We start from the raw sequence: 11,971 nt of genomic DNA, 5'->3' as shown, positions 1-11,971 counted from the left end.
TGGGGAATTCTGGGAATTGAAGTTCACGCGTTCATAAAGTCGTTAAGGCAGAGAAACACCGGTTCTCCTCCCACAACGACGACAATGGGAGGGAATTTCACTTGGGCCTTTCTCCAACAAGAATTGGGTTTTTTTTTTTCTTTTCAAAATGCTGTCTTTTATTAAATCCTTTTAATAACCTGTGATGTGCATTGGAAAAGCATGTATAGGGTTATGTTGTAAGTGGAAATCTGGTCCTACCCAGCGGAGCTCTGAGACTAAAATGAAAAAGCTGAATATTTCAGGGAATGCTGGCTATCTTATTACAAAGCTATATATGTTCTATGTGGACAGAATATATTAATTATTAACAGATGTTTGTGAGGAATGAACTTGTCCAAGAAGTTAATGCGCCTTTGGAATAGTGAGTGCTATTTTATATGTTACATGTGCTATTATGAGTGCTATTTTATATGATATTATGGCTGAAACATGATGGTTGCAGGAAGTGGTATGTCAAGTGTAAGGAAGAGAAGGACTAGTGGCGACTTGATAGTAGTTTTCCAATATTTGAGAGACTGTGACAAAGAAGAGAATAACTTATTCTCCAAAGCACCTGAGGGCAAAATAAGTAGCAGATGGAACTTATCAGAGATAATTTCCTTCTTAATCAGTGGAACAGATTGCCTTCAGAAGTTGTGGGTGTTCCAACACTAGAGGTTTCTAAGAAGAGATTGCAGTGTCATTTGTCTGGGTCTCCTGTTTGGGCAGGGGTTGGACTAGAAGACCTCAAAGGGGTCCCTTCCAACTGTTATTCTGTATATTACAAACAAAAATTTAGCTAGAAGTGGACTTCTGAAATAGTATAGGACAATGTTTTCCAGCCCCAAGTCTTGCAAGTTACTGAACAGCAACTTCCATAATTCTAAGCATTGTAATAGTAAATCTTGGTGCCTTTGAATTGTAATTGTATTCCAATGGTCTGAAGGGCATCAGATTAAGAGCCTTTTAATTCTAAAACAAATTAAGGATCCTTGTAGCATCCACCAGGTGCCAGGGAAATAGCAATCCAAGGATAGGAAAACCAAGTGTCCTACAGGGGGTAGTGCTCCTGGTGGATGATTAAGCCCCACCCTCTTTCTGGAATTGATGTTCTTTCAGAGACCAAGCACGATTTTGGAGTTTGGTTTGTAGGGTGAACTGCAAGAAAGGAAGCTTGCTTTCTCCTCCCACTTATTGCCATATCATTTCTGGTAGCGCACTGTCTCCTTTGGCAAGTATTGAGTGATTTGACTTTCTGTTATTTTTATTCTTTTGTATTTGTTTGCTGCCCATGGCTTAAACTTTATAAAACGGGAATTTTTTTGCTGATTAAATAATCCTTTAAACCAAGTATCTTTTTCTGATATTTTACCATACATTGTTTATCAAACTGCTTTTATATCCTACTGCAATTAAAATCACTATTGGAGATTTACTTATATAGGGAAAAAATCCATGCTATATCTAATTAAAAAGTACAACTGATTATATCATAAAACACATTAACATACATCAAGAGCTGATTTTGAATTATACCCTACAAAAAGCTGAATTTTCCTAAATGTGATCAGGGAACTGACATTTTCCTAAATGTGATCAGGAAACTACACATTTAGCCAAGAAACTACATCAATATAGTCAAGAATGTTTCCAAAGGTCAGCAGTGCTTCTAGTTTCATTCCCCCTTTAATTCCTGGATGTGAAAGAGTATGAATTGATTTTCTTGGAATGATTTTTTATGTTGCACCTATAGTTTGTGGAGCAAAACCAGCTGACTAGAAGCCAGCACAAGTTCCAAGACACACTTTAAAAACTGATGTCAGTTAACACATAGCTTCTTGCATTCTGGATCAATGGTAGCTTCTGCATGGTGTTTAAAGGCATCCCCACATAGAGTGTATCACTATTTATTAGTCGAATTTAGATTTTAGAGAAATCTATCAGCTTTCTATCATGGCTATTCTAAATGAGCTTTATGTTCTGCTTCCAAAGTTTACTTCCTATTTCTTGTATGTGGAAGGATGGCTGTACATTTTTAAATTAAATTTTAATCTTGCCTTTTGATTAATTCCAATTTAAAACAACTTTTATTTATTAATATTAAGATACAATTAATCATACAAAATATTATTCAGGAAACTGGAAACTAAACAGCAAATTAAATATTTGTATAAAACCCCAGATTTTTTGGCTTTTAATGGCTGAGTATAGAGGTTAATGAATATAATCATGGGTACAGAAAGTATGATATGGCCATTCCTTTCAGCAGAACTTAAATGATCCAGCATGTCAAATATATACAAATACTTCCATCCTCAGTTTCCTAAGAGTGTAAGTGAATCCTACAATTAATTTCCTATTGAAAATGCTCTAAATGTTTTCAAAAATATTATGTAAAATATTTCAGTTTATAGAGTTAGTGATAGAATATTACAAGTTTGATGGTTCTCTCTTCAAGGCATCTATATAGGAAAACAACTGGAGCAAATTATCATTTCAAATAATGTTGATAAACAATTTGGTATAATATTTGCTTTATTAATATACAGGGATACTATCATTTTCAGCCAAATTATGGTGCAGCTGAAATGTCTTTTTTTCTCTCCTTTGTTTCTAAAATGATAAGCTTTCGTTGCAAAGTTTGAAATACTTGTTTTGGTCACGTAAGTACCCTGATACAGGGCTCTTTCAAAATCGGTGTAAATTTTATAAAACAACTACGGTATTTCATGTTGATTTCCTAATTAACCCATAGGGAAATTATAAAAAAAGAGTCCAGGTTTCTATGATGTAATTGTGGTTTCTTCTACTTCAGGCAGGACATCCCAAACAGGTTTCTGAATATGATCAGGAAGTTTTTCTAATTTGGTCTAAAAACAATGGGAAATATATAGTTACATGCTTATGTTGGAATAGTTTGTATATTCTCTAGTTAAATTATGTAGGTTATTTTTTTAAACCCAACACAATGTGTGAAGAAGGTAGCAAAAGACTTCTGCTGTCTAATTAATATTAAAACTTAAGAATTCAACATCTTTTATATAAACAAGGAGAATGTTTTGTTTCCAAATCCAAAGCAAATCATCATGTTCTAGAAATTGATAGATACTCAACTTATAACCACAATTTGGACTGGAATTTCTGTCATAAGTTATTGTGATTGTAAGTCAAGTCAGATCCTGTTTTACAATGTTTACAATAATTAGTAAGGATTTCCAGTTTCCCCAATGGATATTTTCTCCCAGGATGCTGCAACAGATTGTGAATGCAAGTCAGTTATCAGGTACTTGGATTTGTGATCACATGACCGCAGAGGTGGTATGGCACTTGTAAGCGCAAGCATAGATCACTAGTCACTTTTTACAAGGACACTGTAGTTTTGAACCATGAATGGTCGTAAGTAGAAGACTACTTGTATGCACTGCCCCTCTCCCTGCAGCTCCTAGCCTAGTATAGCTTATCAATCTCCCAATCTTCCCACCATCTTCCTGGTCCCCTTACTTGTTTCTGCTGTTGTCTCAGCATTCTCCCATAGAGACACAGAACTGCTCCTATCCCCTGCCTTTCTTTACCTGTTGACAATCTTGTATTCCTGCCTCACACCCCATCATTTTTGCATGAAACAAAGCAGCTGTGTTATTGTGTGCACAGTGCTTCCAACACAAAAGCAAGTAATTGTGTATATGAAGAAAAACACTTCAGAACAGGCATGCTTTGGTTTGAATACAGGTCACTCCAAAACAACTGCTCCATGCTTAGAAGAGTTTGTGTATGAAACTTTTTGCACATCCCTAAAAACAGAACACAATTAGCAATACCTTTTTGACTTCCATGGCAACTCCTTCTGGTAGATTTCGCTGAATGTATTCCAAATAAACGTTGGCTGTGCTACCAGTTAAATTCTTTAACTGAAATAGAAAGCACTCTTATACTTTTCAGATAACAATAATCTGGGGAAAAATCTGCATGTACAGGTAGCATTAGGTAACAATTATAAATAGTGTCTGACTTAATAAGGCATTTCTCCTAGCTTGAATCACTCTATGTTTTCTTTCAGTTTACTTAAATTCAGAGTATCAAAATATAAAGCCTGATATCATAAGTTAACAAATACCGTGTTTCTCACAAAATAAGGCTGGGCCTTATTTTTTTTTGACTCCCGAAAAAACGGCGAGGCCGTGACTTAATTCCCCCCCTTGCATCCTCTGTCAGGCGGGTGGCGACGGCTTGGATGTTGACCTCAGCGTTGGTGGGGCACTTAGTCTCGGGAGACCTTCCGCCACCGTTGCTTTCCCTTCTCCCTGTGCTGCCGCAGCGTTTAGAGCAACGCCGCAGCATTTAGCATAGCCACACGCGGCCAGCCAGGGCTCCTCCCTGCAACCTGAGCCTAGTGGAGACACGGCTTCAGGCGCTCCTGTCGCCGCCTTCCCGAGCATCGTTCGAAGGCAAAGCCTATTCTTTTAAAAATGACGGCCTACTATTAGTACAACAAAGCCTCCCCTGCCCGAGAGGGCAGCCCAACCCCACCTGGGGAGGCGAATCTCCTGGGGCCGCAGCACAGGATCGGCCCACCCCAGGAGAAGCACCCAGCTGCCATCCCTGCCTGGCGCCAGGCAGAATATGAAGAGCTTTGCCTGGGGCACCCAGCGCAGCTGACAGGCGGGCCCTCCTGCCGGCGGTGGAGCTCTCGCCAAGGCAGCGAGTGCCTCCCCGCCAGGCCCTCCACTCATCCCGCCAGGGCCACACCTGAGCCGGGCAGGCTGGGCAGAGCCGGGAAAGCGAGCCATGGGTGCGTGCCCGCCTGCCAGGCGAAAGAGCCGGGCCGCCCCGACCTTGGCTTCCTTCCCAAGTCCCTCCAGCCTGAACCCGAAGGGGCCACCGGGAGAGGCCACCCGAGGCAGTGATAGCGCCCACCCATCTTGGACAGGGAGGCGACGATTTGTGCCGCGTCCTCCTACGAACTGAGCCCTGCCGATTGAGCGCCTCTGCCTGATGCCCGTGCCGCTGTGTTTGGAGCTGCTGGCGCATTTGGAGATGCGTGGGGATGGGGACGAGCTGGGCGTGGGGTGGAAAGGACGGGCGACTTTGGGCTCTCTCCGCCGGACCTGCTGGCCAGGGAAGCAGTGCTGCCGTCACCTTGCCTCCCTGTCCGTGGACGGGTGGACGCTATCACTGCCCCCCGCCATTCCCCCCCATTTCGCATGTTTAATATAGGCCTTAATTTGGGGGGAGGGGCTTAATTTCATTTTATGACTATAAAACATGCTGGGACTTCCTATTGGGGGAGGCCGTATTGTTGAAGAAACACGGCATCTAACTTGTTGAGAGAAGGTATATACTCTTTTCCAAAACAGTTTTCTGTGTGTTCTATGTATCTATTATTTTTTAGCTGAACATGCAGTTGTTTACTTACCTCTATATACTGATAATGTGTTCTCATTTCATATTGAACTCTATGCTTTTTATAAATGTGTACTGATTTCAGAAGCGTTAATCTTTCTATCTTTCTAGGAGGCTTTTCTCTAAAAAATAATAACATTTTAATCATGTAGACATCTATTTTTGAAATTACAGCCAACAATATAAATAATAGCAATTATGTAGAAAGTTGGAAAAAGAAAAAGAACAGAGTAAGCTGAGCCTTTGTCTGGAGGGGATGTGTGCTGTCCTGATCAGGCTATGGAGCAGTTAAATTACATTTGGGATCTAAATTATCTAATGTTTTGAAGTACAGATCTTGGAAGTAGGCAACAGACAATGCATATAAATGAAAAGATAAAACTTAAAGTATAGGTAGTCTTTAATTTATGGCCACATCTGAGCCCAGAATTTTGATCTTAAGTCATTGCAGTCGTAAGTCAAGTCACCCCATGACTAGATTCGATGATACAATCATTTTTATGATGGTTGTTAAGCAAGTCACCATAATTGTTAAGTTAATCACATGGTCATTAAGCAAGCCCCTGATCCTGTCTGAATCCAGCTTATCCAATAGGTGGAAAACAGCAAAAAAAGTCACAAAATGTGACCATGTGATTGTGGGACACCACCATCAGTTGTGGGACACCACAACTGATTGTAAATATGAACATAATTGCTGGGGTTATGCAGCAGTTATAACATTAAGAACAGGGTATAAATTGAGGATTACCTGTTATGTCAAGATACCTGGGTTGGCAAATATCAATTTTATTATATAAAAAATTCTATTTAATTCAATTGTGATAGAATGGAAGATGACTTTGCTTAAAATATTCTTTGAAACAATTATTCAAACAGTTTATATAACATCAAGACTTGTTTTATTTTAGCTCATAAGCCTGCAAACAAAAGTTCAAATAGCTTAATTAGTCCTAAGACTCTTTCCAAGACTCACTTTTTCCTAAGACTCAAGCGTTCAAATTGGCTCTACAATAGCATTGGTTGCTCTGGTCAATGACTTCCTTATGGACTAAATGGGGGGAATGTCCCCCTTTTACACCTCTCAATGGTGTTTAATATAATCAATCATTATACCTTTCTTACTGACTGTAGGAACTGGGAGTTGAGTTGAATCACCACTTCTGTGATTCTACTCCTGTTTAAGCAAATGGTTTCTATCATTGGATTCATATTCCTGGGAACAGTAATGTAGAATACCTCAGGACATGGGTTTCCCCCATATATTATTAAACATCTATGTGAAATTCCCAGATTGTTGGGGGCAATATACTGACATTGTAAACCACTCTGAGAGTGGTGTCAAACACTATGAAGTACTCCTCAATTTATGAAATTGAGCCCCAAATTTATGTTGCTAAGTGAGAAATTTGAGTTTTGCCCCATTTTATGACTTTTCTTGCCACATTTGTTAAGCGATTAACTGCAGTTGTTAAATTAGTAACACAGTTGTTAAGTGAATCTGGTTATGACTGCAACCGTCATAAATGCGAGTCAGTTGTCAAGCATCCGAATGTAAATCACATGACCACAGGGATGCTGCAATGATCGTGTGAAAAATGGTCATAACTCACTTTTTTCAGGGACGTTATAACTTTGAACAGTCAGTAGGTGAACAGTTATAAGTCAAGGACTACCTGCATAGGTCTAAATATTATCCCTATTGCTAATTATCCATTCCTACTCTAGCTGGAGGTACTATGAAAGTCCTAAATTGATATCTGAAGGATCTGAATAGGAAGAAAACAAGCTGAGATTAAATCGCACCAAATCCAATCTGCAAGTTGTCCATAAGCATCTAGATAACATAATAACACTGGCTCAGCAGTTGCACTTGATAGAGCCACACTCATCCCAAAGGAGTTGGTTCGTGACTTGGGTGTTCTCCTGGACTTTCAGCTCCTGCCTATATAGGTGATAAATGCAGGGGTGATATTCAACCGGTGTTACTACCGGTTTGGTGATTACGTTTTGTGCCAATTAGTGGACAATTAGTAGAATTATAAGATTTGGAGTATGTAATGCAGTGAGTTAATCTACTTGAGAATAAAACTTTAGAAAGACTGAGTAGTATAAAGATCAACAGTACTTACATTTTTTCAATGGAGAGACCAAGTTCTTTTGCAGCTAGCACCATGAAATATTCATAACTGTCCAATACAGCTGTATCATGCCCCTTAACTAAAATAGCCAATCTTTTATATAATATATCTGGCTCATCAGAAACAGATACCTAAGTTTGGAAGCAAAGAGAAATAATTTAGCATTAGCACTCTAAAGATGTCACCCTGAATACAGTTTTTATGGTTTAAGTACAAATTATCAAATACATGTTAAAATTAAGTAATGGTTATTCACCCACTTTTTTCAATTAATACAAATATAGCTTAGCTCATAGCTTAATTTTTTTCTTCCAAATCTTTTATTAGTTGCTGGAAAAGTATACACTGAAAATCATCACACATACCAATGGATTCTTTGTGGGCTGTTGAGTATTATTGTTGGCCCTTGAAGATTGAACCCACATCAAGTGATTATTTCTGAAAAGTAAAAAGAAAATCAGTTCGAGTTAGTCTGGAACTGTCATTGGTCATAAAAACTGAAGTTACAGCTTTAATATAGCATTAACTCGATGTGGCAAACTTACTTAAGAAAGTTATGTTGCTTTAATGGAACTTTGCCTGCTACAAGAATTTTTTCTGGCCCCTAAAAAAATAAAAAGTACATAGTTAAGTGTACTTTGTCATTGGTATTTTCCAGAATTTGATCTCAAAGTACAGGTTTTTTTGAAAAGACAAAGGTAGAAAAGGGAAACAATATTAGATTATTGATATTAAAGCCAATACAAATCTACAAACTGCCTCTTCACTTGATTGCAGAATCTTTAATACTGTATATTTTGTTCATGGTCAACACTGTTTCAACAAGAGCTTAACTGAGATGGGTGGTGTAAAAATGTGATAAATAAATGAATAACTAAACAAGTCTGAAGTCTTGCATCTTGATATCCAATGGGTCTCTCACCATCCATTTAAACCAAAGGAGTTGCTTTTTCAGGAATACATGATTTGGCATCCATGTGTGCTTAGTGCTTTCTATAGTAAGAGAATTTTTCACTGGGAGGTGAAACATTGTTATTACTTCACACACAGCAAGAATAGTTTTAGAGTTTATAGTTCTATTCATATATCAGTCTTTAAGTAATCATTTACAGAAGTGATCTCTTGATATGTGGAACGTTATTACATAACTTTGAAAAGCATAAGCACAAATTTTGAATAAACAGATTTTTTTTTTTTTTTAAAAAAAAAGTCAGCCTAAAGTCTGTTTTCAGGCAAATGTCACCCAGGACTGATGAAAGCCACACTGAACTACTGGTAAAAAGATGAGAGCAGTAATTATATGTGTGCATATTTTATAAAAACATAGTTATGCTCAGTTTGATTTTGTTAAATTGGATTGCAAAATAGTCTAAAGGAATCTATTGACCACTGAAAGAATGGTCCTTAGATTCCTTTAGACCAGTGGCCCCCAACCTTTTTTGTGCCACGGCCCGGTACTGGCATCACAAAATGATCCGCATGCCCGGTACCGGCATCAGCACGCATGACAAGGCAAGGCGAGCTGAGCGACTGGCCAACCAGCCGTCCCCCACTTCTCCCCGCCACCTTCAACTCCTCCTTTGTACCTTTGTCGATGGGCTTCGGGATGGCTTGGGACGGTCGCTCGGCTCGCCTTAGGTCGCTCAAATCCTCGCGCCTTAGTTTCATTGAAGCCACCACCACCTTCAATGAAACTAAGGCGCGAGGATCCTTCAGGACTCCAAACGCCGCTTTCCAACCGGAAAAGCTCACCCGGAAGCACTTTCTCATCGAAACAAGATGGCGGCGCCCAGCAAACCGGCGGCCCGGTAGAAAATGTTCCACGGACCGGTACCGGTCCAGGGCCCGGTGGTTGGGGATCCCTGCTTTAGACTATTTTGCAGTCTAATCCAGTCCAATTCAAATACATATAAACTGTGGTTAGAATCAATCTAAAGGTTGGCAAGTTCAAAATTCTGCATTAATCGCCAACAAAAGGTTGAAACATTTCAATTGAAGATTCAAATCCATGAGACCCTTTCATTATTATAGTCAGATTTATAGGAGTTCAAGGTGATGCATATTGCATCTTTTCCCCCATTTTTTCCCACAACCACCACCCTGAGAGTAAACTGGGGTGAAAGAGGGAGACAACCTAAGTCACCCAATCAACTTTCTTGTCTGAGAGTAAACTAAATCTTGGGTGTATCTCTGATACAAATGTAGCAGTGTAACTTCTGCACCATTCTAACTTATTACAGCAACATTCAAGGTTTCCCTTTGCTAATGTGCCTTTAGAACCAATCTAAGTTCGCTTAAGGTAAATTTGCCCCATACACAGCACCAAAGAGGTATTATTTAAAGCTATTTAAGTGCCAGCACATTACCATTGCTTGTTTGAAATACAAACACTCAATTTGGGTGTTCTCTGCTTTTTGTAAAGAAGCAGACCACTCTTCCCCAGCCAAATGCCGATTCAGGTGCACCGAACTACAACTAACCTTCCCAGCCGCTCGATTAACATTAACACAACCCGCGTAGGTATATAAATTTCCTCCCATCCCCGGAAACCCTTCCAACGCCAAAATTACCTGCCATAGCCGGCTTAAAAAGGTCAGCGCCGCTCGCGCCGCCATCTTGCCCGACCTTTCCACAACTTCCTCTTGCCAAGATACCATGGAGTTTCCCTACTCAGAGAGCCTGAGCGGCATTTTGCCCCTAGAGCGTCGGTTTCGGGCCGCAGGAAACCGATTTATAAAAGTGAAAGTAGGGGGCGGTAAGTCCTTCTGGTCTATCAGAAAGGTTTTTCTAAGCCGTTTACGAGCTTGTCCCTTTCAGGAAAAGACGGTGTAAAAAAGATGGTCCGTTGATACAAAGAGACCCAGTTACTGTACTTTCCAAAGCGCATGGGGAATATTCTTAATTTTTTTTTTTTTGCAAATGCTTCCAAGAGAAATCTGCACTGCAGGGACAAACTTGCCTGGAATGGGGCGAGGCTTGAGACGCACCACACGGTGACCAGGTTGAGTGACTGCCGCCTATAGACAGCGGGGCAGCGCTACTCAAGGTTGGATGACAGTCCTGGAGTATATTCCAAGGAATCTTATCTGTCCGAGAAGGGAATGCTAAAAGGAAAAGTTATAGTGGGACCCCCCCATTTTATTTATTTATCAAAAGCTTACAATACAATAGAAATAAGAATAAACGTAAGTTTAAATATAAAAAATAGGAACTAATAATTGGGGACAATAGGATAGGGACGGTAGGCACGATTGTGCGCTTATGCACGCCCACACGTAGAGACCAAATGCATATCCTACTACGCCATAGTAGGGCAGCTCATGGGGTTACACTCCCAACGCCCAGACTCCGCTGCAAGGACGAGGCCACCTGCCGTTTCCGATCGCGCTTGAGAATGGTGTGAGGCAGCCGAAGGTCTCGTGTGAACAATCCCCATAGTGAAATCGCCTTATAGCGTCGTAATCAACATTTCAGATCGGTCGCTAATCTTGACACCTTAATAAAAAGGCGGAATGATCCCGTAATCGACCGTGATTGGCGAAATGTTTCTCTCAGAATTGTTGAACGTTGCTTTACTTGCACTTCCGCCCAGTTTTGAACCCAAAGCTTAACATTCGGGTTGCAGCGTAAAGAAAAGAAAACTGGCTAAGGTGGGCGCTTCTACGGCCTGCTTGCCTCGATCTCCCCCTCGCCGCTCGAGTTCAAGCTGGTAAACGCTTGGATTCAACTGTACTTTGTTCAATGGGCGGGGCGCGATCAAGTGCTTTGTGCAAGCGATCGGTTTTAGTCGTGTAAACGCCAGGATCCCAAAGCAACCAGTAGATCACAAAACTTGATCAACCGTCTTTCTGTTTACGAGACGGTCACCCACGAGGAGTTCGAGCACGAGACACCGGAAGAAGGTGGAGCACAAAGCCGCCAGCTGCGTTTATTGATCCCTTCCAGTAACTTTAGAAAAACACGTCAAACGTTCAATATTTTTCACACTTAAGCAACTTTAAGATGTGTGAATTTAGGCTGTAGAATTTCCCAACCAGCATTCTGGGAATTGAAACCCACACCTCTTAAGGCTGCAAGGTTTGAGAAACTCAGCTACATGAAGTCACTTGGCATAGGTTCCTTATTCACATAATCATGAGGACCTTCTTTACGTTTTACTTCATTAAAAAATACTTTTGATCCTTAATTTTACTTTTTCAATTAACCAGCTCCCTCATTAAGTGATATGTATAATATTACATATGTATATGTCCCAATCCCAATACACACACAAAACTTTTTGAGGTGCACTGAACGGATTGTACTACTAGGCCAAAACTGTTATATGTCTACAACTGAAAGCAATTGGTAAGGTGGTTTATGAAGGGTGTTTGTGAAAGAATGTTTGGATTCCTTGGCCTTGGAAGTTT

General features: G+C 40.2%; 1 protein-coding gene across 2 annotated transcripts; it reads right to left on the bottom strand.

Annotated features, from left to right (window-relative positions):
- Nucleotides 1-2,538: 2,538 nt before the first annotated feature.
- On the bottom strand, nucleotides 2,539-10,195 carry MRPS10 (mitochondrial ribosomal protein S10). 2 transcript variants are annotated; one of them, XM_026683242.2, is made up of 7 exons: nucleotides 10,133-10,195; nucleotides 8,108-8,166; nucleotides 7,928-8,000; nucleotides 7,554-7,693; nucleotides 5,435-5,543; nucleotides 3,840-3,929; nucleotides 2,539-2,891 (listed from the first exon to the last, which is right to left on the bottom strand). In XM_026683242.2, exons 1-7 carry the CDS (start codon nucleotides 10,175-10,177, stop codon nucleotides 2,805-2,807), a joined length of 603 nt encoding a protein of 200 aa, XP_026539027.2. In that variant the 5' UTR covers nucleotides 10,178-10,195; the 3' UTR covers nucleotides 2,539-2,804. The 2 variants fall into 2 exon arrangements, with proteins under 2 accessions (XP_026539027.2, XP_087819279.1); XM_087963153.1 differs by lacking the exon at nucleotides 8,108-8,166.
- Nucleotides 10,196-11,971: the final 1,776 nt, after the last annotated feature.

This window comes from Notechis scutatus, chromosome 1 (assembly GCF_049901735.1).
Source record: "Notechis scutatus isolate UNSWTSFEM ecotype Mainland chromosome 1, rNotScu1.2, whole genome shotgun sequence".
Lineage (NCBI taxonomy): Eukaryota > Metazoa > Chordata > Lepidosauria > Squamata > Elapidae > Notechis > Notechis scutatus.
This window is presented reverse-complemented; position numbering and strand designations above follow the sequence as displayed.

Excerpts from the sequence above, each read along its gene's own strand:
- MRPS10 (XM_026683242.2), bottom strand. The coding sequence starts at position 10,177 with ATGGCGGCGCGAGCGGCGCTGACCTTTTTAAGCCGGCTATGGCAG. Across the intron at positions 8,167-10,132 it reads TTTTAAGCCGGCTATGGCAG|GGGCCAGAAAAAATTCTTGT; the intron begins GTAATTTTGGCG and ends TTATTTTTTTAG. Across the intron at positions 8,001-8,107 it reads AAGCAACATAACTTTCTTAA|AAATAATCACTTGATGTGGG; the intron begins GTAAGTTTGCCA and ends TTTACTTTTCAG.